At 44.0% G+C, this 27,822-nt stretch overlaps 1 protein-coding gene across 1 annotated transcript; it reads right to left on the bottom strand.

Moving 5' to 3' along the window:
* Window positions 1-1,788: 1,788 nt before the first annotated feature.
* Window positions 1,789-27,712, bottom strand: tagapb (T cell activation RhoGTPase activating protein b; the record flags this gene model as incomplete). The annotated part of the gene is made up of 14 exons (XM_079572616.1): window positions 1,789-3,065; window positions 3,375-3,456; window positions 3,916-4,102; window positions 4,948-5,057; window positions 5,543-5,704; window positions 5,792-5,940; window positions 6,372-6,429; window positions 6,515-6,568; window positions 7,628-7,712; window positions 9,027-9,068; window positions 10,561-10,728; window positions 21,806-21,976; window positions 26,035-26,120; window positions 27,638-27,712. The coding sequence occupies 14 exons, from the start codon at window positions 27,710-27,712 to the stop codon at window positions 2,002-2,004; spliced, it is 2,493 nt and encodes an 830-aa protein (XP_079428742.1). The 3' UTR covers window positions 1,789-2,001.
* Between the last annotated feature and the right edge of the window lie 110 nt (window positions 27,713-27,822).

Below are 27,822 nucleotides of genomic sequence, written 5' to 3'. Positions count from 1 at the left end.
AAGCATTCTAAGTATTCAGTAAACTGCACTCTGATTGGACAAAGAAACAGAAAATGTTACAAAATACATTTTAAGGCGAGTGTTGCTCCACATTCTGTAACTGAAACTGTAGTTGACATATTGTGTACAAACATGTGTTCATGTTAATGTGCCCGACTAACAATAAGGATATTTTCAAGTTGGAAAACTCTTTGTGGTTGCTTGTGATAAAAAAACAAAATCCCCATACAATTTTAATTTGAATATTAACTCCCACACACTCAGAGTTTTGCCCCTGTTTGCACTGCACTGAGTTTAACATACGTCTTCTTTATTTCTTTTTTCAAAGCAAAGATAGTTGGTCAACCAGAGTGCCAATGCAACATACAACACTGTGCCATTAATGATCAGCAAATCTGCGGTTATATAGATGAGATAGATTATATAACGTCTCCTGCAAACAGACTCCTCCCCCAAACCTTTCTTTTGTGCACAGTTTAGATTCATTGTGCACACATTTAAGATGATTCTTGCATTGGTTTTGCACTTCTTTTTTCAGCTGCAAGTGTTGTTTCTGGAAGTGTTTCAAATGGACACCGGGAACAGGATTGTGATTGCAAACCATTTCAACAGCAACGGAGAGAAACATTTAATACCACTGCTATCTTTCTGAATCAGAACCTGTTCAAAGGAAAAGGCGCGTTGGCATAAGAGGAAGAGCGGTTCGCAGAAAAACCGAAGTATCACGTGTTGGGTCTGGCTTCCTCTGTCAGAACACAGTGTGCAACGCTGTTATGCAACACATGGAGCGGAGACACTAAAAACATCTAACACATCTAATTGTCCGGATGCAGTCGCCGCTATAGCCTTTATACACAGTACAAAATGGAGCCCTTTCATTGCTTTGTCTTCTGTTTACAGGGTCACTCCACAATGGCATCTGTGCAAGTAAATAACACAATAAGCACAATTACTTCTACTCAGCTTTATTCGTGTTTACCCAAACGTACTCGATTGAGTGAAAAGAAAAGTGCCAGTGTAGTGATAGGAGAGGCCAAAGAGAAAGACAGCAAAAGAAAATACCAAAACATTCACAAACTTTACAACTAGCATATTACGACCTTAGCTTCACAGAGTTAGACTACAATTCTGTCAGACTACTCCGTGTATGAGTACTCTGTAGTACCACAATAATTCTCCAAACAACACACCGGCAGAACATGTGAAGGCCCAGTCCTGGACCCAGCCGTAAACTCTGGGGTCAGTCCGGGATTACGCCTGATACTCTTGAATTAGTCCTGTTCATTTGTCGGGTTATTTTTGAAAGCCAGCTCCCTCCCTTTCGGAGTTGAAATGGCGTAACATAATTGTCAGTGACTTCACAAGTTCTATTACAGGGCAGCATAACCATGGCAACACTCATGATCCAACTATACATACATCGGGGTACATGCGTGAATGCCATTTTAGACAGCGTGTCAAACTCCAGGCTTATACAGAATGGAATAAACTATGCATTTCTGGGAGACAATTCTTTCTGATGGGATTATGGAAAAAACAAAACAGTGGTTCTAAAACCTTTCATACCAAAGTACCACATCAGATATTCAACCTTCCAAGCACCAACAGACCCAGATCAAGTCCACATCCGGGTCTCAAAACTGATCTGAATCATGTCTAAACTTGAAAAACTCCCAACTTAAATACATTAGTGAAGCATATATTAAACGATTTCTGATCAAAATGAGTCTAAAATTGCAGGTTGTCCATGAGTACAACCTGAAGATGCCCAAGTAGCCAACCACCACTGACCGTGAACGTCCAAAAGATCTGGCTCAACTTCTGGACCTAATGAAAGTGACCGAACTGTCTCACTTCAGTCTCACAATATGGCGCCTCGATCACAAAGGCGTGACTGTTGTTGCCCAAAAGAAACACAGGCCCACTCCCTCTGAGAGCATGTGGTCAGGACTCTACAGAACAAGATTGTATTCTACTCTCCATCGGTTTCGGAGTGATTGTTCAGACGTAGGACTCCTTGGCGTAGGAGAACTCTTCGAACACCGGCTGACTGCACCTCCTGAGCATGGCATCGGAAGGTCCTACGGGCACACATGGGGCGCGGGAGCACTCCGACATGGCTCTGGGCCTGAACGCTCTCCTCTCCGGACCCCTCTTACTGACCACCCCCTCGCTCCCCAAATCCTCAGCACACCTGTCCACGCCTCCCCGCACCGGGAACTGCGCGCGCGTGGGCCAGTCGTAGTTGACGGACGCGGGGCGCGACTTCCTGTCCAATCGAATAGCGTCCTGTACTGTCATGGCGCTGTGCGTGGGCAGGGGGCGCGTGCTTTGGACAGCTTGTTGGTAAGAAGGCGGCTCACAGGGAAGTCTGCTGTCTATGTATTTGAAGACCTCGATGGCCGACAGTGGGCGGGGCTTAGGCGACATGTCCTCACTTTGTAAGTCTTCTTGTAGCGTCTCGCAAGGGAATGCGTTCTCACTTTGCGGGTCTGCCCTTTTCAAACTGATTCTGTTAAAACTCCTGGCCCTTGGAAGGACTTTCATGGACTGGGAACGCTTCTTGTCTTCTGGTTTTTCACAATTGAACGGTGTTGAAGTGGCTCTCCGTGGACAGGTTGGGGATGCCACTGGGGAACAGGTAAACACGGAGCTTTCTGACTGATTGGATGTGGCGCTGTCTATTGAGGAGCAAGAGCAATCTCGCGCCTGATTGGCCGGTTTGAAACGCATGTTGCTCAGGAGGAAAGAGGGGGCACTTCTGCGATTCAAAATGGCATCGTCCGAGGTTTGCTTCTTCAGCGGTTGCTCTGCGAGGACGCGAGTGAACACGGAGCAGTCGTCGTGGCTCCTGGCGTGGCCTCGGAGTCCGTTTGAGTCCGCAGAGAGGTGGATGATGGGCTCAGAGCAGCGGCGTGTGAAGGCAGCTTTGGAGCTGCGTGGAGAGGGTTCTTGGTGGAGGTACATGTGCTTGGTGTCGCCGATGGAGCTTTCCGCCTGCTCTGGGTCTCCGTCGGGGTCTGTGCTGTCGTAGGCTGAGTCGTGATGCTGAGTGGACACCGAATCTGCCAAATACAATACAATCACGGATCAAAGAACAGTTCCTCTGACAGGGCCGGACATGAACAGGGCCCGAAACCTGATGCTGAGACTTTTTCAAGGCCACCATTATGAGGATTTATTATCATCGAAATTATAGAAGCAGTCCGGCTATCTGCGCCTATTGCTACCGGTTGCCAGGTGCCAGGATCTGGATTCTCTCCACATACAAGTGCTTGGTGAAGGCAATACGATATAGAAGTATGGTATGTTGATTACAAAACTTGTCTAGTAGCCACTAAATGTATGTTTGGCACTTTTACACTTTTACTTACCGTCATCTGTGTCCAGCAGATTTGGGATGTTTTCTCCAAGAATCTCCCAGTGCTCAATCAAGAACTCCGTCAAATCGGCCACCTGTGACAGACAGTAACAAGACTTATTTCTATTTTGGGTTAACATAGATTGTTATAAACAATCAAAAGTTAGAGCATAGTCATGGAGATACAGCTGATCCCAAACGGGAAAGTTAGAAGAAGATGTTTACAATGGTAGCATTGTAGTCCTTGTTGGTAGTCGGTGTTGTGTTTTTGCTACTTGCACACTCAGATCAGAACTGTGATGACTTTTAGTGAAACTGTGTTGAGGTTTACAGCATTCTTAACCACAACATCTACAAAGTCCCCAAGACCTGAGCGAGACCAGTACTGGTCTCTTCACTTTTTGTTGTTTGTTTTTAATTCTGTCTTTTTATGCTCAGATCGGCCAGTTCTCTAGTTTAAATCGGCAGCCCCCACAATGTTTGTAGTGTATACTTTTAGTTTCTATATGGCATTTGGAGCAGTGCTGTTTTGAATGTGGGGCATACTGACATACCCTCTTCATGCGGTCGTGCTGCTCACTCAGGGGCGTGTCTTCGAGGCAGAGCAGCGTGGGCCCGATGCACACGGCCAGGTTGTGGATGTCCATCATGTTTGTGTTGGACTTCTCCTGGATGTGGTGCAGGACACAGAGGAGGTGCTGCAGTAGAAGCACGTTAGGGCTGGGCAGCTCCTCCAGCACTCTATGAAAAACAGGAAGGAACAAAACAAGAAGAGACATCAGCTTGGCGCTCAGTCAGACTTCCTCTTTGAGGCAGGGGATGCAGAAGTGGTCAGTCTGCATTGGCACATATGGAAACACTTTGAACCACATCATCCTCGTTCAAGTTGCTACTATTGAGAAAATACTGTGGCTCGAGTCATTCACAGTCTTTAAACTAGGTTAGTGTGGTCATATTACCATGCTTTATACCATGTGCAGAAAAGACTGAATACAGGCAGAAAGTGAATGAATTTTAAGCTCCATTTCTTGTGCTAGTTTACATACTGTATGTGCATGTGGTTGTGAAATGACCTGATTGAAGAGGAAAGACCGTTAAAGGGGACCTCTCTCTCTCTTTCAGCTGCTGTCCCTTACAGCCCAGTGGCTGATTGACTCCTGACTTTCATTCATGTCTTTGGGGATGACTTCCATTTTATAGAGCAGCTGAGAAGATTATCATTGCCCCTCCCTCTTCATTCAGGACATTTACTCCATAATTACTTTGTGGGTGATCCCACGCACCCATCACGCAGTCTCTTTTTTAAGGAGGAGACTTTGGAGTCTACAGGCCAGGTCCAGCCGACAGAAGAACAGCTTCATCCACCAGACTGTCAGGAAGCTAAACTCTCTCCATACAATTTCCATTTTATGGATATTATGTGATATCTTTTGTCTGTGTCAAAGAAAGTAACTAGACATAACTTGTTCTCATGCAGTAGAAAAGCTATATCGTGGTTAAATGATGGCCTGGTGGTACTTAAATGATCAAATAAGCCTTTAAGAGTTTGATGTTTTGCATGTGAGTGTCTGCGTCCCATTGCTGACCTCTGCAGGGCCTCCACCCTCAGCTGCAGGTCCTCCTGTTCTAACGTGCACATCCACTTGTCATAGAGCCGCATGTCCAGGAGGCTGCCCGGGAGCTCCTTCAGAAAGCTCTGCACAAACAGCAAGCACACTCACATCAGGACTACACCAGAGATCACACCAAGGTGGTCAAAGAACAGCAGCTCTGCACACTTTGATGAACATCTGCCACCTGGACAAAAATGGGACATCTGAGAGAAAGACAATATCATCATTTTTCATTTTGTTTGAGCGAAATATTTATTTTCTCTAAATACTAGACAAATAAGCTCCCTGGGGTGGATCACTTTATGTGGCATCAATTGGGGCATTTATATTTACCCTGCTAGATGAAAGGTTATCAAGTTGTCATCAGTACTGGATTGTTTTAAAGAAGGGGAGGGGAATCGCCATGCACTTCACAAACTACAAGGCTAGTTCAAACTACTCAAGAGATAACTGTGATCCAAGCACATCTGTGGACATTATAGGGAGACTACAGAGGTGAGTGTATGTGTATAAAGGACTATCCCATGCCTGTCCTCCGTCACACCTGTCCTGTGTGAATGAGACGTACCTTAAGTAGCCCCACGAGCAGGACCACAGGCTGCTCCTCCAGCTGCACCTCCGCCCCGGAGTCCAGCTGCTCTCGGACCTCCAGCATCTTCTTGTTGTTGCAGGACTTTCGAAACACGCCTTCAGTGGACGGACCACGCTTCCTCAGCAGCATCAGCATCTCCTGCAGTAACAGTAAAAAGTATAGAATAAGTAGTAGTACTAGAAGAGAAGTAGTGCAAGCGGTACTGAAGGCAGTAGGTAAACTGACCAGTATGGCTTTGGGCAGGGAGCCATCTTCAGAACACACTTTACTCAGCGGTTTTCCAAACAGTCGTTTCTTGGTGTCCGGTCGACTGGCCCTGTTCACAAAACTGGAGCCGCTCCTCAGTCTCCTCACCACACCCTTCCAACGTTTCTCTGCAGGCAGCAAACCAGGCTTTAAATAATATGATAATGTTTCACTTTTTTCTTTTTTTTTTTAAAGCCAGGTCCACAGTTAAATTGCGATATTTGGCGGCTTTTTTTGCCACCATTTTTTTTTTTTAAAAGGGAGAAAGAGATGGTCCGGCATCAACAAGTACACAGGTACAATACATTTTCCAGATATTTTGGGTGGGTTTGGTTGCTGAGACCTGGCAACCCGGGAGTATTGTTTCATTTGAAAGGTTTATGATCATTTAAGAAGCAAAAATATTTAACGTCTTATCGCCGACAAACGTTCTTAAGCCATCAGCTATACTCAGTCATTTACAGAAGGTCATTTAATGGAAAACGTCTGTAGGACTGAGAGGTTATTGAACAGATTTCATGTATGAACTAAAATGACGATGACATTCCCTCACACTCACCACTGCTCGTGTTGTCCTCTGCTGTGGCGGTGCTGAGGTCCTGCTGCTGGGTCATGCCCTAGAAACACAACAAAGAAGATCAGGACAAAACAGACCAAAACCGTACAGTAAAAAATTGTCTGGTGGTTGAAGATTTCACTTACATTGATTGGCGGCTCAATAAGATGCTCCATGCCCCCTCCACTCAGAGTTTTTACCTGCAGAGGATTACAAGTGTTTGAGAATGGAACTAAGAACCATCTGCACAGACTAGTTGGTTTATCCAGGTGTGTGGTGCAGTAGTGTTGGTTTATCCAGGTGTGTGGTGCAGTAGTGTTGGTTTATCCAGGTGTGTGGTGCAGTAGTGTTGGTTTATCCAGGTGTGTGGTGTTGTAGTGTTGGTTTATCCAGGTGTGTGGTGCAGTAGTGTTGGTTTATCCAGGTGTGTGGTGCAGTAGTGTTGGTTTATCCAGGTGTGTGGTGCAGTAGTGTTGGTTTATCCAGGTGTGTGGTGTTGTAGTGTTGGTTTATCCAGGTGTGTGGTGCAGTAGTGTTGGTTTATCCAGGTGTGTGGTGTTGTAGTGTTGGTTTATCCAGGTGTGTGGTGGAGTAGTGTTGGTTTATCCAGGTGTGTGGTGCAGTAGCGTTGGTTTATCCAGGTGTGTGGTGCAGTAGTGTTGGTTTATCCAGGTGTGTGGTGCAGTAGTGTTGGTTTATCCAGGTGTGTGGTGCAGTAGTGTTGGTTTATCCAGGTGTGTGGTGCTGTAGTGTTGGTTAATCCAGGTGTGTGGTGCAGTAGTGTTGGTTAATCCAGGTGTGTGGTGCAGTAGTGTTGGTTTATCCAGGTGTGTGGTGCTGTAGTGTTGGTTAATCCAGGTGTGTGGTGCAGTAGTGTTGGTTTATCCAGGTGTGTGGTGCAGTAGTGTTGGTTTATCCAGGTGTGTGGTGCAGTAGTGTTGGTTTATCCAGGTGTGTGGTGCAGTAGTGTTGGTTTATCCAGGTGTGTGGTGCAGTAGTGTTGGTTAATCCAGGTGTGTGGTGCAGTAGTGTTGGTTTATCCAGGTGTGTGGTGCAGTAGTGTTGGTTAATCCAGGTGTGTGGTGCAGTAGTGTTGGTTGATCCAGGTGTGTGGTGCAGTAGTGTTGGTTGATCCAGGTGTGTGGTGCAGTAGCGTTGGTTTATCCAGGTGTGTGGTGCAGTAGTGTTGGTTTATCCAGGTGTGTGGTGCAGTAGTGTTGGCTTGTTTGGTCATGTGATGCGACTGTGTTGGGACTCACTGCGATGCTTCCTGTCAGCACCTTCATGAGGCCGTCTGAAGGAGCACTCTCCCCCCCTTCACGCGCTTTAGCTTCACAGATGTTCCTGTAAATGAAAATAACCATGTATTTTTAGTTTTCCTTTCAGATTTGGATAAGTTCCTCTTTGTATTTACTGAGGAGTAGGGGATTCTTTTTCACTAAGCCACAAGTTTGCTTAATCTCTGTGGTAACACATTGAAAACGACTCCACTAGAGAATGAAACACGCCCAAAAAGGGGACGATCAGCCATCATGAGAAAGTAAAACAATCTGCTTCAGTAGTTATTGCTGTAGTTCAATACATTATAAAGTGATAAGATAAGGTTTCATTAAGAACAACTGTGCTTTAAACAATACCGTAATAATAAAACATCAATGAAAATGATTCAATAAGCCACATGCGTGTTCACGTTTGCCCCCTACTTTCCGCCCCCCTTCTGTCCTTTAGCAGTGTCACCTGAGCCCACGTGCTGAAAACCTCAAAAACAAATGATGCACCGGGGAATTTACCAAACAGTCATGGCACAACACGACAAGCCCACTCCTGCGGTCATGGTACAGTACGCCACTTTATTCTCATCAAAGACCTAGTTCACTATTATTTAGACCAGAAAGAGCTGGTTCAGTACGAGTTGCATTGGTTGCATTGGCACTGATAGGAAAGTGTCATTGTATTGCAACTATTACTACTACTATACTACAAAGTGCACCTTGGATGTGTTAGTGCCACAACAACCATCTGAGAACCTTGGGGAGTGATCTCTTTCTGATATCCACAGAGCTAGACACGCTCAGAGAGCATTTCAGTTTTTTGCAGCTGAAAGGAACAGCCTTCACGCACAGTCGTGAGTCGTGTCAGGCTGAAAACGCTTTTATGTTAACAAAAATGTAAAGCACTACTTTGTACCTATACAAATAAACTCTCTTGCTACTATTCAAGTTTTTAGCGGAACTACAGAGGGAGGCAAATTTGGTTGTTGCTTCATCCAGGTGTGTGGTGCAGTAGTGTAGTAGTACTACAATCTGCTTCAGTAGTTATTGTTGTAGTTCAAAATATGATAAAGTGATTAGATTAATCACTTAATAACAACGGTGCTTTTAACAATACCGTAATAATATAGCATTTTAGTACGATATATAGAATATATAGAATTGAAATATCAAACAGCAGAGGCCCTGTTTGTTCTGTTCTGGTGCACAGAAATGAAAACGTTTGGTGAAGTTGTGCAATTCCAAAAAACATGTTTGCTTTTTATATTTCACTGGTACTGGACAATCATACAAAACCATCACAAGCTTTTACAAATACTACTACTACTACTACTACAGTGGAAATACTGAAGTGTACTCTATCCAACGGTCAATAAATGTGTCTTACCTGTGAAGAATGTTTAACCAGAGCTCTTTCTCATTCGGTGAGCTGAAAAAACAGCATATTCCAAGTTACTATTCCACAGGAGAGCACAGTTCTGGAGTACTCTGGTTCATTCAGTAGTCCAAGTAGTGCTCTGATTCAAATGTAGTACTCAGATCAACTGGACGTGGTCTGTGCTGTAGTCTGCTTGAAATATGGAAGCAGTGTGCTGGGCTCTCTGGTTCAGACTGAAGCAGTCTGCGCTGATTCAAATGAAAGTCGTCTGTGCACTACAGTCTGACTTTTAGAGAGGCGTGTTGGAAAGAGTCCCCAGTCATGGGCACAGGAAGTGACGTCATGGCGCGCCCCGACCACTTCCTGGTCTGGGTGTTTGCGACGTCGGTGGAAAGTGAGAGGTTGTGATGCTCCTACATATACCTACCTAACCCAAATCAGAGCCCTTCTCTGCAGGACAGCCAGAGTTTAGTTAATACAGCCAAGATTTATTCAGCAAGTTCCTTTCCTTTTAACGACAGCTTTAGTTTCATCAATGTTGTCTCAAATGAGTGATATTTCAAATCAAATATCACTGTTTTTTTTATTGTAGTTCTTTTAAGGAAACAGAATTTAAGACGTGTTTCTTTGCTGTGAAATCTGTGTATGCAATTTTAATATTCAGTCAAGAAATATTACAATAAAAATAATTTGGTGAATTCTTGATAAAAGCCCCCACTTCCCCTTCAATGATAATGGACTTTCTTTTTGTCACTTCTGCTTTTCAATGGCACGGTCCCATGACGGGAGAGAGTTTACGCAGTTTACTAACAGAGTGAAAGAGGCACGAGGTTTGCATGGGACTGTTGTCACAAGTTATATATATATATATATATATACTGATCCAATGACTCTAAATGTGTGTACTATTAAGGTATGATTTGTGACTTTTCAAGAACATGAGTCAGTGTGATGAAAAAACATTGACGGCTAATCTCCTGTAACAAAGCTGGGATACAGTGAGAATTTGAGCCAAATCTGGACTTTCTTTTCCCACGTCAGACAATAAAACTGGCTTTGAGAAAATCAAATGTCAGCGACATGATCCAATCAGCATGAGGATGACAGTGCTTTTGTTTTGAGCTGGGTTTTTGTCTGACATAATGCTGGCTCAGTGTAGACAGTGTAGAGTGGAGCCTGTACACACTCTCAAAACAACACCGACTGAACACCTTTCTATGAAGAAAAACCTTTCTCACTTTTGCTGTGGCCTTGTAGAGCCACATTTTGTGATAACATCGCATTATGTAATAAATGTTCAATACAAAATAACATTTCCACTTCTTTGTGCAATAAAAGCTCATTTTATGTGTATATGCATTTTCATGTAATAATGTGGGGTCTCAAAAAGCTCAAATAAACTACTACTACCAAAAACAATTTTAATTGGGAATGAAAAGGAGATGGTACTATTTGTATTTTTATATGCACGAAATGAAAATAAATAAATAAATCATAGAACTCGATATCTCGGCAGGTACAGCATACTGAACCGAAGACTGACCAGAAGGTCAGCAGGCAGACGCTGAGGTCCCAGGCCAGCACCAGGCTCAGGGGCAGGTCCAGCGCTGAGTCCAGCTGTGAGTCCTCGTCCTCTGGGTTGGCGTCAAAGCTGAACACAAAGGCCTCGCCCAGCTTCACTCGGTGTTTCAGACGGTAACTCGCCGCAGACCTGTTTGGAGAGAGTGATCATTGGAGAGTTTAGGAAAGGTTCACACGGTTCTTAAGCAGAAACTGAAATACAGCTTGTGCTTTAGTCGTTTTCCCATAAACTTTAAAAACTGTGGCATCAAAGACACATGAAAACACACAAGGACGACATTAAGGAAAAGCTTTTAATGTGTGCTCCATGATTTCTTTGTTCTCATCGCCACGAAATCTGACGTCTTTGTTGATTTTCAAAAGATAAATATTCATTGCATGCAAATATTGCAAATATTGATCACAATGTTTATCACTGCAGAATGTTGATGCTTGGTTGTGTGAGTAAGGTCACTGAGTGGGCAGAGGGAGGAGGACATTGGGAGGTACAGCCTACAGGGAAGAGAGGACTGATGAAGATGTTTCCCACAATGGGTTGTGTTCCCGTTATAGAAATCAGTTGGAGGACAAGTGCCAAAACTATTCAATGGAGGAAAAACAGCTTTTGAAAGACATTTCTATTTGTCCACATGTTTTCCCTGATCATTATTTGACAGTGACTAGATTCACAAACCAACATCATGCTCATGTTTTTGAATATGGTCTCCACTTTTAGATGCCTTTATGAGGAAATAATAAGACCATAGTTCATGTGAGCTGGAAGAGAGGACTGTGAACTTTGTGACAGTTTTAGTTTTGTGTGAATTAGCACAGGAATGACAGAGAAATGGGCAATAAACTAAGACTAGAAATCTGTATTTTGACAGTTACCATAGTTACGCCATCGAATTTTCTGCTGCCCTCCACCTCAATTAACTCACGTGAACGCAACCTATTGCCCTGGGTCAGACTGACGGAAGCAAGGCTGCCATTCTTCACCATCTGACCACCATCAACCACTCACTCACACTCATACAGACAGCATTCACCTATTGTACACGTTTCTTAGACACAGGGAGAACAGGCAAACTCCACAGAACATCCCAGACCTTCTAGCTGGCTTTTACCTCTGACTCCTTTGAAGTCCCGGAGCAGCTTTACCTCACATAAACATTCTAACCACTGTAGAGTCTCCTCTGACCCTGACGTGCTGCACACACCTCCCACAGACTTCCACGGGAATGCGCTCCACTGTACAGGCTTTCTCGGAGGAACAGCGCTGAATGTCAATGCTCAGATTAGCCGGGCTGACTGATTGGACAGACATCATGCCCACAGCCTCCCAGACCCCATGGGAGCGGAGTCGATGATTACCTTTAATCGCTGCAGTTACATAGAATGCATCGCTCTCCATTAGAAGCTTTCATAACCTCTTACAACCCCCCGGTCTTTATTCTGCATGGGCTACATAAACGCTGTAGGTTGGACGGTGGAGTCAGAGGGATTTCAGAACTCATTAGAAGAGCGAGAGAGAGCGAGAATGGAAAGAGGAAGAGAAAGGAGGGGAGTGAGGAGGGCGTTGGATGGACAGGTTAATAGAAGGGTTGCCAGTGGCTCTGATGGTAGAGCGGCTGGTCCTGTAATCGAGAGGTCTGCGTCCGTCAGTCCGTCCTCTGAGTGTGGAGTGAATGAATAATGACGTCTGTAGCACTTTGAGAGCCTCGTGACACAGACATGTATAAAGCACAATACAAGCGTAAGCCGTTCCTAATAGACTCTCGCTGTCAGGCAGAGCTCTGGGAGAGGAAGGAAGAGACGGCCCATTCAACTCTGTGTCATTAGTATTATTTTATCATACAAGTCTGAATGTACTGGATGACTGAGAATCTACTTGAATCTACTCTAACTGAAAATAAAAGCCTTTATATAAGACTAGAATCAATAAGTTGATGTCTCATTGGCCATTCTTTTCGACAAATCAATGCCATGAATGGAAGCACAAAAGGCGGCACATTAAAGAGAAAGAGCTGTCTGAAAATAACGTCTTGGCTGATATGGCAGCAAATCCGTCCATGTTCCATGTCTCCGTCACCGATGATAATCCATCCACGACTCCGTCACTAATGATGCCTCTAAATTGATGCCACTTTTCGCCGCAACCACTAAGAAACGTGCGGCTGCTAAGCACTGCAGAACCAAAATGATGAACACGTGCTGAAACATGTGCTTCAGCTTCATGTTATAGAGGCAGAGAGGGAGATATAAGAAAGTCACTAACCACCTGTTTAAGTGTCCGGGTCAGCTCCTCCTCAGACTGAGCATCTTCACCAGGACAGAATACAAAATCAAATGGGTTCAAAGGCTATAGCGCCAGTTGTCACATGTTACTAAGCAAATATTCATGCTACTGGCACTTTGTAAGTAACAAAATCCACCCCCTTGAGTTCCAGCATTAGTTTGCCCGGCTTGGATTTGGGTCGGTCCAGTGGAAAGTTTAACTTAAGTGGCATTTGTTTCAGACTTTGTTGTACTGCTCGTACCTGCTTGTTTTTTTTTTTATTCAGTGCATTCATAAAATTCATTAAAGGGACTATACCGAGTTTAAAAATGTTAAAACAAAGTATTTTCCTCCCCCTGCACTGTCACTCAAAAAGCTGTTAATTCGGGTCCAAAGTGCCATCATGCACGAGCTTAAAGGGACTATAAGGAGTTTAAAAATGTTAAAATTAAGTATTTTCCTCCACCGACATGTTCCAGCCATGTCCTAATGTGTAGAATGAGCTCAGACCTGTTCACCACAACTGCCTCTAAAATCCTGTACGGTCACTCAAAAATGTATCACTTCGGCCCGAATTGCCGTCATGCACGAGCTTAACATAGAAGGTGTAGTTACATATATGGCCAGAGGTGGCAGTAGTGAGTATAAAATGGCGAACTTGCTTCCAGCCCCTTTAATATAGAAGCTGCAGTTACGCGTAAGACCTGAGGTGGCAGTAGTGAGCATAAAATGACTTACTTGCATCTAGTCTATTTAAATTTAACCTAAATCTGTACTACAGTATAACCTGGAATTGTTTTTTTGGTATGACTGTGGTGCATCACTTTAAAAGAGTGATTAAAGTACTTCAAAACCCCGGCCCTCATGCCGCCCCGGGCCACCCCAGGACCACAAAAGTTCTGGACACGCCACTGTTAGTCATCAAACAATAAACATTTCAGCTTAAAATGCTGTTTATTTTACAACAGCTTTTTTTAAATGCTTTGAATGAAGGAGTTTATGTCAAAATAGCTCTCCTCTCCTGAAAAAAAAACTACAAGAAGCTCATAGTACATCATTCATAGCCTATTTTTGATTGTTTGGAATCGATAAAGAACCGGACCCATAAGAGAAATGATCAATGGCAGTGACAGAGATAAAAACATATTCCCATCCCATAGCTGTGTACCACTATACATATATATTGGATAGTATCTGGCTACACAAGCCGCCAGTAGCTTCTATTCAACAAAACCCTGACAAAAAGTCAGGTTTTCTCCTGACCCGGCAACAGAAGCTCTCGAGAGCATGAGTGTTTTCCTTTCATACGAACCCACCCAATGAATGGACAGTATTTGCAGAGAATCAAGGTATCAAACAATAAGACATTTCCTGCTGTGACTGACAAATCCCTGGACAAATAAAAAGGAGCTTATGTAAAAGGACAAACCAATACCATCTAAGTGCTGACAACAAAAACACATGCCTAATCTTCCTCTAATCCTGCGTAGGTTTGGGCACAGGCTGATTCCCTTTCGATTGCAGTTGATAGAGTCATTACCTGTGTGAGTACTTCCATGGTTACCTTGTTTAAACCCCCCATACTCAACTCCATGAACCTAATACACACTAAATCCAGTATGTGGAGAGAGAGGAATAGTCACCGAGGCAGGGTTAGGGGATTTTTGTTTATATGGATCCCATTAGCTGAGAGCAATAAGCAGTTATCTAGTCTTTCTGGGCCCATTCCAAACAGCTATATAATAACATGTATATATAATTGGCTTAAAATGTGCATAGATTTAAACATTCAAAATACTTTTAGGAGCAAACAAACTTATATCAGAGTCAACACACAAACATGAAGCTTCAGATTATTTTTGAATAGTACCTTATTTCTAAGTTGGAATACGGTTTTCTTCATGAAATTAGTTTTAGGATGTTGTGTTATTATATGACCATTGGACACCATTCTAGTGTTATGCTCATGCACAGAGTTTAATAGGACAATTTGATTGAATATAAAGACAGGCATTTTGACTGATAGGCTGCTATATATTAAGGTGCCCAATGTGACATTGCCGTGACAGAGTAGAACATACACGTCTTCTCTGTTAGTTTTAATTGGACATCCAAGGACAAGTCTCACTGCCTTGTTCTGAACCACTTGTAGCTTTGCTATATCTTTCTGAGCAGTGGAGGACCACACTTCAGAACAATATGACAAGTGGCACAAAGTTAAAGACTTGGTAACCATTTCCAAAATGTCACGTTTCACATATCAACAACATTTTTTTGAAACTGCAATGGCACGTCCCATCTTATTAACAACAGCATTAATATGTTCTGTCCAAGAAAGACTACTGCCAATGACCAGACCCAACAGTTTGGCTCTGTCTATTTGTTGTATACATTCCCCGGCAAGGTTTCCTTTTAATTTCAGTCCATGTGTAAGTTTTTGCTTTGACCCAATTATCATGCCTTTGGTTTTATTAATATTCAGAACTAACTTGTTGCTTTTAACCCACTTGTACACCAGGTCCAGTTCTGTAGATAGAACATCATTAATTTTGTCACATGATTTAGCAGCGTAGTAAACTTCTGCATACAATGTCATGGATGCGCTTTTCATAGTGAAAGGTAAATCATTAATAACAACAGAGAAGAGAAGAGGCCCCAAACAACTACCCTGGGGTAATCCACATTCCAGATCCATTCCTGGTGAAGCATTGTAGTGTGTAGAGATTGCCAGTTAACGTAAACATCACAGCACTGCCCACTGCGCTCAGGAGCTCGTGAAACCACAGACCAGCTGGACAAACCCAAAAACACTGCGGTATTTTCCCTTGATAAAGAGCCACACAGCGGAACTTCCCCTTCAGTGTCTTCAGGGCGTGAAACGGTCATGTAATCACAAACTGACTGGAGAGTCCCTGACTGTCCACACAGCCGGTACGGGTTTCATTTTGTGTTCCTTTTTCTGTTCTCCATTGTCAGAAGAAACTAACATCACAAAGTGCTTCACGGTGAAAAAGTGAATCAATAACAGTCTGGGAATGAAGGATAGCTCAGTAACAAACCAGAGAGACAGTATTCACATACACTTATATTAGAGACTTATTCCAACATGGATTAAATTAATTTTTCCCCCTCATCAATCTACACACAATGCCCCATAACGACAACGTGAAAAAAGCTTTGAAGAATATTTAGCAAATGTATTATTTAGTGGTGGGCCATTAACGGCGTTAACATGCTGCGTTAACGCGAGACTCTTATTGCGCGATAAAAAAAAATATCGCCGTTAATCTATTCTCAAAGCTGGGTTGGGAGCTGGGTCTACACTCTGCTATGATGACTTTCACCGTGATATTTTATGCAGGGCTAAAAGTATTCCTGCCTGAGGCCTCTGGCGCAAGCAAAGTGTATCAGACTGCAAATTATTTGTCCGGTTTTTCCGCGCATTTGTGAAAAACTCGCCTTTCCCGCACTTCTTACGGTCCATGAATGCATCTCACACGCAGCCTCGCTGTTACGTGATTCGTCTGAAACCAAAACAACTGCCACGCGGATGCTGTAGCTACTTTTGTTATGGATTAAGTTTTGCCAAATGGGCGCTATGACCAGACGAGTGAGAATCGGATAAAGAGGCGAAGAGCAGCAAGTTCTACGTCTGATCCACAGTGAGTTTATTTATTGTTTCTGTGAGAACAGTCGGGCTAACGGGGTCGCATCACCCGCGCTAAAATAAGCACTAAAAGCCCCGCACGAGAGCTCGGTGTCGGACCTGCCCCGCTCCGCCTCCTTCTGCAGCCGTGCGCGCGGTGAGACAGGTGTGCGCGGTGAGACAGGTGCGCGCGGTGAGACAGGTGTGCACGAGAACGACCCGAGCTGCTGCCGCTGACCCGCTGTAAAAAGCGAAACGTAACGCCTTCATACTGAACAGAGCCTCGCACTGTCACAAATACCCGATGCCAGTGGAGTCTATGTTCCGCAAACGCGCACACAGTGGCGTGAACGCGCACACGTGTCAGCTCCAGCCAAATCTAACCAACAGCCTGATTAACAAACTATGACACTTAATCCTTTACTAACTAGATTATTTTGAAAAATATTACACTTTACATTTTGGTCTATACTTGTATTTTACCTCCCATATATTAAGTGTTTGCACAAATTGGGAATACATTAGGTCCAAGTGCAGAGTAAATGTGTAATAAAAAAGTTAAATAAAAAATATTGGCCAAGGCTACATTGCCTATATACAGTAGCCTCTATCTAACGTTTTTCTTTTTTCTTTTAAAGCACCGATAAGAGCACCATTAAAGTCCCGGATCTTTTTTCTGTAGCAGGTCATAGTTGCAGAAGAGGAGATTTAGTTTGTCACCAGAAAATTGATTGACACAAAGCTACTGACTGTACACAGTTCATCAGGACCTCTAATGTCGGCCTACAGTTCAAAATTAATGTTTAACTGAATAAACAGTTAGGAAACACAAGTGCATCTTCTTGAACATGAATCATTTTCATCACCAATTATCATAGTAGAACGTTCTCAAGCAGTTTGTGATGCATTTTGGAAACAGGAGATGAGCCCCTGGTCTAACGCACCGCCTGACTTGAGAAACTCGTTCTCAAAGACTTACTTTTAGTCATTATTTGGGCAGCACACATATTCTGAATGGCTTCGGCAGAATTCAAGCGAGACATTTTAATCTAGATTAATCTAGATTAATTTCAGAATTAATCTAGATTAATCTAGATTAAAAAAATTAATCTATGCCCAACTCTAGTATTATTCCATGTACATTCAAAGCAGATTTGTTAAAACAAGTAAAAAGGGAGTTACAATAATCTAAAGTAGAGGAGGTGAAACCGTGACTCACCGATTCTAGACCAGAGTTGGTTAGAATTGGCCTTTACTTGGCAGCGTTTCTCGTACACACATGTAGCCTGTTTGAAGAGCAGCTAAACTAAAGGACTGTCTTTAATAAAACTCTGGACAGGACATGGCCATGGTAATACGCTGGAATGAATGGTGATTCTGGCGGCCATCTTGTGACTGGCCCGTCTAACCCAGTGCAACATAATCAAATGTTTTGATCTATTTTGAGCTATTTCCTGACTCTTTGATCATTGTGAGTGACCTTATGTCAGGTCTGGTTTTTAAATGTTTCAGTTTTATAGAAGGCACAGACTTTTTATTTTCCTTCCTCTTTGGTTGTTCCCAGACAAAAAGTAACTCTATGAAAAGAACTGTTCTGTACAGAGGGGCAAACGCCTGGAACTCATTTCCTTTTAGAAATACTAAAACTAAACCACACTTCAAGCTGAAAGTAAAAGGTCAATTAGCTCAGTACATGTGAACATAGTCACCATGTCCTACATGTGTCCTATAAGGTTGTATGATTATATGAAATGTGTAATATTCATGTATTCTATTTTAACTGTTATGTAATTTTATATTGTGTCAGGACCCCAGGAAGACGAGCAACCACTTGTGTGCGCTAATGGGGATCCTAATAAAGAATAAGAAAGAATAAGAATAATCATTGAAATATGACATTATTGCTGTTCTTTTCACACGACATGACTAATATTTACTGAACATGTGACAGTGATACAGTGAGTGCTCATAATGAACCCTGAGTCAATGAAGAAAAACAAAACTAATGCGGATAAACAACACCACGTTTCAAAGAAATGAGCTGATCCTGACTGAGATACCAGACTTAGAAGGAATCGCTGTTTCCCCCTCCTGGTTTTAACTCATTCTCAAGATACGAGGAAATAACACTGATGAAAATAATAATGGAAGTAAGAGTATTGTTCTTTCACTATGACACAACATTAGAGTCATATACAGGCTCTTCAGCGCAGGGCAGTGCCACAGGTGACATCTATATATATCTTCAATAACGGTCTTTCACACGGGGTAATTTTGTTTTCGTGCACGGGTCGGCTTTAAAGCTCCTACGCTCAGTCCGCCTACTTGACTTGTCAGCTGGTATCGATTTAAAAATGGAAAAACAACAGAAAATCCCCCCGACGCTGGTTGGGGGATCGGGGACCCCTACGCTCACATGCACTGGTGAGAACACGGATGTAGTGATGCCTGTGGGCAGCGGAAAGTGACAAAGGAACGAGGGGAAGCCACAGACACGTCTGCAGCTGCAGGGGCGGAGCTCCAAACTCAGTCTACATCAATTATTTATTATAGGTTGTTGTTTGTGGGGGAGGGGCATTAAAGGTGCATTATGTAACTTTTTATGCGGGAAAACAATGTTGATATTTGTGTGTGTTGTAGTGACCCAGTGGCCGTATGACTGGTCAGCACGGCGCCTTTACGTTCCATCACAGTGGTCTCTTTCCCGAATGAAAAGTTGCATAATGCACCTTTAAAGATTTCTGCTTAGGGCACTGAAATGGCTTGCCGTGGCTCTGGTTGGGTTAAACCCTCAGTCAGTTTATAACTAATTGGGGGCTCGTCCATGATGATGCACTAACCCTGTGTTCATGATAGACCAGAGGGTCCAGGGGTCCCCAAATCAGCTCGAGGTCTGCAAACTTCTCTACCGTCACTTTGGACATATGTCCAGGGTCCGGACATGTGCAGTCATTGCTCTTGAAAATGTTAAAACATGAACACAGGTTGTCTCTTTACAAAGCAGAACTGATTAAGGAATCTAAAATGTTGACATCTTATTTCAGTGTTATTCAAATTGTTTAGATAATTGTTATTCAGCCTTAGAAATTAAGTATATTGAGAGGATGAAACGGCTTTGGGGTCTGGATCTGGACCCAGGTCGGCCAGTTGGGGACCCCTGTAATAGACAGTTGAATGTGGGCTGTGAAATGCATCATTTAAAAATTGAAACTCTCCAGACTGTGGCTAAAGCACAGCTGTCAGGAGTCCCGTTTTGGTCGAGAAACTACCGTATTTTACCTCATCTCTGATGGGACGGCTCGCGACGGGTGACGGAATATTGACCATATAAAGATTATCGTCCATCCCTTGTGCTGTCACATAATGAGGTATTTTGTTTTTACCACAAGGGTACTTTATCGTGGCCATCCCGCCTTCGCTCTGCCCGATCCCGTCTGACCTTAGAGGCTCAGCAGGAAGGGCCTGGTCAGTACTTGGATGGGAGACCGTTTGGGAACATCAGGAGCCTGGGGTGAATGTAGTGAGTGAGTGGTTGGTGATCGGAGGGGCCGATGGCGCAGACTGGTTGCCTCACTTCTGTCAGTCTACCCCAGGGCACAGGGACGTGCACAGATAGAGCCCAGGTGGTGCTCAAGCACCTGCCCCCTCTGCCCTGTGCCCTTTAAGTGCCCTTCTCAAGACCTGTTTTTTTTTCCTCACCCAATATTCAGTATTATTTATTTTATTGTTCTTAGATATTTGCCCTACTAAGCCAACATGTGCTGAAAATACAGTTAATGTTCAGCAACTTCAAATCGCGCTTCCTCCTCTGCCTCTGAGCCGCCGCGGCGCTGACGCTCCTGATCAATGAAGGGCAGCTGTGCCGTCCCCGTGTTTCCCCCGTTTGAGAAGATGGTACAGCCCATCTCTGTGAGACGCGGAGTAAAGTAAACTGAGTGAATTCGGTAAGTTTATGAACGAGCCAGCGCGACATGACTGGATTATTAAGGGGAAAGGAAACGAGAGGGCCGTCGGGGCGAGATTGTCAGCGCTGCGCGTGTCGAGACCGTCCGGATAAAGTCCGCGGAAACAAGTCAGTCACTTTAGCGGTTCTGTTTTGTCGCGCTATAAAATGTTCTGAAAATGAGCTGTATTATTCAGACTAAGTCAGGGCTGAGCGTAGACCAGGGTCAGAGCAGAGTGAGCTGAGCTGAGGAGACAGAGGGGAGAGGAGGAGAGAGAAGGTGAGGAGGTGCCTGGGTTCTGGACACTGGAAGGGCACAGGAACATGAACAGCCCAGGATTATTGTTATATAACATGTTTTTTGACATGATATTGACAAAGCAGATGTTTTAAGTGTAGGCTATAGTACCTTTGCATCATTTATTTGTGCTAGACTTAAAGCCACACCGTGTAGAATTTTACCCAATAAATAAAATTGAAATACAAGCATTTATTTAATGACCATTATTTTCATCATTGAAAAATACCTCAGAATTGTACAAACAAACATCTATGAGGCTCACCCCGCCTAAGATATGGTTGTAAACTTTACTGGGAGTGGGTACGTCTCCAGCTCGTCTCCATGGAGATGTGACTAAAGGCAGTAGAATTTGAGATTTAAACAGGTTAGTTTCACATCCAAATCCATTCTTTTATTACACACTGCAGTAACAGCATGTTCTGTGTTCGAGCTGGTCATTAGGAGCATGTTTTGTTTTGCCACAACAATATAGTCCAAAATGTTACGCAGTGTACCTTTAAGTGCAGAGCCTTGTGATAGTCCTACATTGTCCTTTAAAGTCTCTGTAGTTTACTATTAGGTCCACATAGTTGGACATTTTATGTTGCTGTGTTAATCAATGGTCTGTTAGTGTCACTAATTACAGAAAAATCACTTTTTTGTCTTTTTTTTTTTTGGGGGGGGGGTGCCCTTTTGTCTTGATTGAGCACCTGCCCCTCAAAATGTCTGTGCACGCCACTGCCAGGGCAGCTGTGGCTACAATAGTAGCTTACCACCACCGAGTATGGAGTGAATGAATAATGTAATGTAAAGTGTCTTCGTGCTATATAAAACCAATGCATTATTATTATTATTATTATTATTATTATTATTATTATTATTATTATTATTATTATTATTATTATTATTATTATTATTGAAAATGTCTTTAGATCAAGGGTGGGGAACCTCAGGTATATGGTGAGACCATTTGACCAGGCTCATGTCTAATATAGTACAGATCAGGGTCATGTGTCATGTGTCATGTTAAGTGATGTGTCTGACTTGTGCTGTATCACTGTGTTCCTCAAGTGTTCCTTACTTGAGTTTGGCCAAGACAAGGACGTCTGTGAAGAGGAAGAGGTGTCTCTCCTTGGTCTTGGAGCCCTCCGTCACCTGGACCGTCTGATCCAGCAGGAGCTCTCGGTTCTCCCCACACAGACCCAGGACGAAGGGGCTCTGGTCTGCAGCCACCCAGCAGGAGGACTCCTCCCTACAGCGGAAGAGAACATCCATGAATGTCAACCCAAAAAACCTCCACACATTCTCCAGGAATAAGCAAAACATTAAATGGACCACTGTCATTTGGATGATACACATTCATTTATTTCTTAAAATATGAGAAAAAGACACACTTTATTATGAGGAGGAAGAAGAAGAACTATCGCCATGGAATTAGTCTCACTAACAGACCAGAGAGAGAACGCAGGAACAAAACACTGATGAAGCAACAAGTACCATTTAGGTATTTGTGTTACTATCAAAGAGTTCATGCCAGAACTCAAATCTATTCTCTGTCATGCACTAGAATAAAGAGCAGGGCATAGGCGACCTAGGCGATGCAGAATTGCACTTTAATTTAACCCTAGGAGGTCCATGCCCCGCCTTGTACATCACGACCTGTGGACTTAACTTTTGTTTGTATACTTTACTTTACTTTACTTTATTGTTCCCGTTGGGAAATTTGTCCACCAGTGTGTACCAGTAAGGAGCAGTGGTAAACGGCATCTGGGGACCCATCTCCAGACCAGGCTGATGGTCAGAATGACCTGGCAAGAGGATTCATCTATTGCACATCAGGAGTACCTGGAGGAAAACCTACGCAGACACGGGGAGAAAATGCAACTCCACACAGTAAGGCGGGTGGGAATCGAACCCAGAATCTTCGAGCAATGAAGTGGAGGTACCTAACCGCTGCTTTTGAAATGAAAGTTGTAGATTTCACACTTTCAAACGGGCCCTTCTACGCCTCCGAGGAGCTGGGCAACATCGCGGTGAAAGGTTGTATATTCATATCAGAAGTGGAGGCTTCCTCCTCTGACAAAACTGTGCACATCTTCTAATTAAAATAAAAGAATGGTTAATAAAGGAAACGTTTTAAAGAAGTCATTTGTTCCAAAGGCAATCTCCACTTTGATCGGTCACAAATAATAATAATAAAGCATCTTATCTATCTTATCCGTTTAGACATAACAACATACCCATGGCTGCAAGCTTAATAAATGTTCTTATGGTTTCACATTTTTTTAGATAACAGAAGACTACAGGCACAGCTCTTGGTGACAGGAAAAAAGATATTTAAGTTTGAGAGAGAAAATATCTGTAGATCCCAAACCCCAGAACCAAATCTCTCTCTTCGTTATATAGGCTTAAGTCATTTGACAAACCTTCGTATGAATGGCGCGTGCCTCACTGTCTCCAAATCAATAGAGGATTCAGAAGGCGGCTCATTCATATTGAAAGGAAATGTCAGGGACTAAAGTGGACATGATGGGTGGTTTTGGGGTGGCATTTCCATTAGAGCGTCATCATATGCCTGGAGGATGAGCGACTGATCCCTCAGAGAAATAATCAACCACCACCTTCAGAGAGTCAGAGATGTGTGTGTGTGTATGACCGCTGCACCACCGCGCAGTGGTCAGTCTGCTGGCAGAGGCCCAACACCAGCTGGACTACGTGCACAGGGGCTGAAAGTCTTTAAAGTGCGCGCTCTACATGAGTCACGCAGGAACAAGCAACAGATCAAAAAGTCAGAACAGTCAATAAACACCGAGAACAAGCACCCTTTCAGAGTGTCTCATGGAGCAGCAGAGCAGGAGGAGGGTCTCACTAGGAGCTCCTCTTCCTCCGGCCCGGGACATGCAGGGGCGGTCTCTTCACCCCCTTTCACCTGGAGATAACGCCTCCTTGTTGTCTATGTGCACTGCTCAAAATTTTGGAAACCCTATTTATGTGTCGGCTTTTGTTTATTTTCAAAACTAATTATATCGCACAATTCTCATTAAACACATGAAATGATCATGTGGAACTATGTTGGAAACAGAAAAAGGGCATCCGCACAGTAAAGTGAAGATTACTGCGCGGATTTCGAACTACTCCTGGTATTATTACGCCTTACAATATAGTTCCCCCTTTTATCCGCTTAGAAAATCCACATTGTTTAATTTTGTGTAATTATACTTTGTAGTGTAACACTTCACGTAACCATATTTAAATAAGGAAAACGTGGAAGAGCTTGGTAGCTTCTATCTTGACCTGTTTTGGAGCTATAGAGGAGAGAGGCAGAGGCTAAATGCTAACGCCGTCTGCGCTGTGTTTACGTGATTGAAGGCACGGGGGAAGACCAGACAGGTCCTAAAGATCTTGTCAAAGCTAAGGTAAGAACATATCTCAGTATGTAAAAACGGTGGCCTATTCCTTTAAGGCGTCAGAGTTTGTAAATATGGGGTAATCTGTTAATGTCTCCTGCTCTTCTTTTTCTGCTCAGTCAGAGTTTAAAAATGTTATAAAATTATGTATTTTCCTCCCCCTACATGTTCAGCCATGTCCTAATGTGCAGAATGAGCTCAGACCTGTTCACCACAACTGCCTCTAAAGTCCTGCACTGTCACTCACAAAGGTGTTCATTCGGGTCCGAAGTGCCGTCATGCACGAGCTTAATATAGAGGCTGCAGTTACGAGTGAGACCTGAGGTGGCAGTAGTGAGTATATAATGACCAAACTTGCATCTAGCCCCTTTAAAGTGAAGAGCCACTGGACTTTTTTCGTCTCTGTTTCTAATGCTGCATGTGCTCTGCTATTCCAGCGTTTAGTGATCATGTGGTTTTACCCACAGAGCCACGTCCACAGAGACCCTGTGATATAGATTGACCATTGATATAATTTACGTATTCATGTGTATGCCCTACTCCTCCTGCTCACTGGTGGATGAAGCGACCAATCAGTGGGCAGGAGGTATTTACAGGAGCGGCATAGTCAGTGTGCAGGCTTCTTTACTGTTCACTGTTCACTGTAGTAGCACTTATAACACTGTTTTTTAATGCAGGCTAGCTGATATTGTAGAAATGTGCCAGCATTAGCCTAGCGCCACGAAACTCTTCAAATATAAGAACTGCAGGATTTACAAAAAAAAATATCTCCAGGAATGAGCAACACTCTGGATAACTAGGAAATGAGGCCCTATGTCAAAAATCCTTGAATATACCTTTAAGAACCATTTTTTTTCAGAATGTATTTTCACATATTATGTATTACACAGTTAACATTTGAATGACAGATCAGTTGTGTGTCGTAATACAGTTCCCTGTTTGTCTGTTTGACACAGAGGGAGTCATGGATGTGCGCCTCTCCCTTCTCATTAGAAGCCACTTGACTTTTCCTGGATCTTTGCGATTGTAAATGAACATAATCCACTAATCATAACTAGCTATGCCCCCAAAAGAACTCAGAAAATTGAGGAAATTGAGTACATTTCTAAGAGGAATATACTACGTGGATAATACTAATTACAGCGTCACTTCAGTGAGACGTTATGCTCTGCCCGGACCTCCTCAGTGCGGCGCATGTTCTCTCTGTCATTAAGCTCTCCTGTCCTATAATGACACCATGGATTTGAATACAGAAAAGACAATCATTCAGTGATAATCTCACTTCAGAAATGATACGTGCTTTTATACAGCCTCCTCGGATCATTTAAAGGAATAGGCCACCGTTTTTACATACTGAGATATGTTCTTACCTTAGCTTTGACGAGTTCTTTAGGACCTGTCTGATCTTCACCCGTGCCTTCAGTCACGTAAACACAGCGCAGACGGCGTTACGCCTTACAATATAGTTCCCCCTTTTATCCGCTTAGAAAATCCACATTGTTTAATTTTGTGTAATTATACTTTGTAGTATAACACTTCACGTAACCATATTTAAATAGGGAAAACGTGGAAGAGCTTGGTAGCTTCTATCTTGACCTGTTTTGGAGCTATAGAGGAGAGAGGGAGAGGCTAAATGCTAACGCCGTCTGCGCTGTGTTTACGTGACTGAAGGCACGGGGGAAGATCAGACAGGTCCTAAAGAACTCGTCAAAGCTAAGGTAAGAACATATCTCAGTATGTAAAAACGGTGGCCAATTCCTTTAACTGTTGTATGCAGTTTTCATTCATGTCTCAGTCACACTGCACACACAGGGTTGTGAAGGACACAACAACATTTTTCAGAGCTGGGATTCAACCACCAGCCTTTGGGTTAGTGAGCCACACACTCGCACATGCAACTCACCTAATGGGGGACCAGGGCATTCCCAAGCCCTTCCCGAAGGCCAGAGATGGGGCTGAACGCCGCCTTTGGGCCAAGTTTCGAAAGTGCTGCCGGAAAATACAGACAGGAAGTCAGTGTGTGAGTTTGTTTTGCTTGATATGTTCCTTTGTATTCATGGGACACAGCCGAGCTGAGACACGGCTGACACTACGGTCTTTGGTGGCTTTGTGTCTTGTACGAAGCTGCTAAACTGTGATAAAACACCAGCGTAACCTTTGTAAAGTGTTAATTATGGTTGTCTCGCACTCTGCCCTGCCACAAAAGGTCACAGTCACCAAGCAAACCTCCCACTTCCACATCTTGTTTCCATTTATCTCAGGTGACATAGGTCCTCATTTCGGGGCCCTTCAGGCTCGGAGAACACTTTTTGTTTTGTGTTGATTGGTGAAATATTCGCCCAGATATTCACTCTTTCGGGTTGCCGCTGATTTACTGTTCGTTTATGGAGCTTCCATGCTGTTCGTGTCAGAGTTTTTACTTTTAAACGATCCTGAAATGCTCTTTCCTTAGTTTTATTTTCAAATCGAGTGCGAGAGGGGGAAAGAGGAGGAGAGAGGGCGAAGGGGAGGAGAGGGGGAGAAAGATGGAGAGAGGAGGAGAGCGGGACAGAGGTGGAGAGGAGGAGAGGGTGAGAGAGATGGAGAGAGCAAGAGAGGGCGGAGAGGAGAGAGGGGGAGAGAGCGGGAGAGAGGAGGAGAGATTGCGGAGAGGAGGAAAGAGGAGGAGAGGGGGGAGAGAGAGGGAGAGAAGAGAGGGGGACAAAGGCGGACAGTGGAGGAGAGAGGGAGAGAGCAAGAGAGGGGTAGAGAGAAGAGGGGGGAGGAGGAGAGAGAAGGGAGAGAGAGCAGGAGAGGGGTGTAGAGAGAGGAGGAGAGGGTGAGAGAGATGGAGAGAGCAAGAGAGGGCGGAGAGGAGAGAGGGGGAGAGAGCGGGAGAGAGGAGGAGAGATTGCGGAGAGGAGGAAAGAGGAGGAGAGGGGTGAGAGATGGAGAGAGCAAGAGAGGGCGGAGAGAGGGAGAGAGGGAGAGAGGGGAGAGAGCGGGAGAGAGCGGGAGAGAGGGGGAGAGGAGAGGGGAGAGAGTGGGAGAGAGGAGGAAAGAGGAGGAGAGGGGGAGAGAGGGGGAGAGGAGAGAGGAGAAGAGGGGGAGAGGAGAGAGGGGAACAAAGGCGGACAGTGGAGGAGAGAGGGAGAAAGCAAGAGAGAGGGGTAGAGAGAAGAGTGGGAGAGAGGGGGGAGGAGGAGAGAGAAGGGAGAGAGAGCAGGAGAGAGGTGTAGAGAGAAGAGGGGGAGAGAGGGGGAGGAGGAGAGAGAAGGGAGAGAGAGCAGGAGAGAGGTGTAGAGAGAGGAGGAGGGGGAAGACAGGGGGGGAGAGGAGGGAGAGAGCAGCTCCTTGGTCCCTGAGCTCAACAATTACAGTATACTGAATCTTTACTTTTTGTAGTCTGTAGGCGTTCTTCTTATTTCAACCCAAAAAAGTTTATTTTTGGTCATTTTAAAATGGAAAAAAAAATATCCCACATCTCTCCCTTTAGATTTAAAAAAGGCTTTGCCATCAATACTTACAGGCCGCAGAGACACAGCTGCATCGTCCAAGCTCCCTCTCCTCAAAACTCCCACACCGGAACCTCCAGTCTCCATGTTCAGGCACCTGTCCCCTGAAGTCCTCTGTCCAAAGCCCTGTCCCCTGAAGTCCTCCGTCCAAACCCCTGTCCCCTGAAGTCCTTCGTCCAAACCCCTGTCCCCTGAAG

Source organism: Gobius niger (genome assembly GCF_951799975.1).
Source record: "Gobius niger genome assembly, chromosome: 15".
In the NCBI taxonomy this organism is placed as follows: Eukaryota; Metazoa; Chordata; class Actinopteri; order Gobiiformes; family Gobiidae; genus Gobius; species Gobius niger.
The sequence above is the reverse complement of the archived record's forward strand: the minus strand, read 5'-3'. Positions and strand labels throughout refer to the sequence as shown.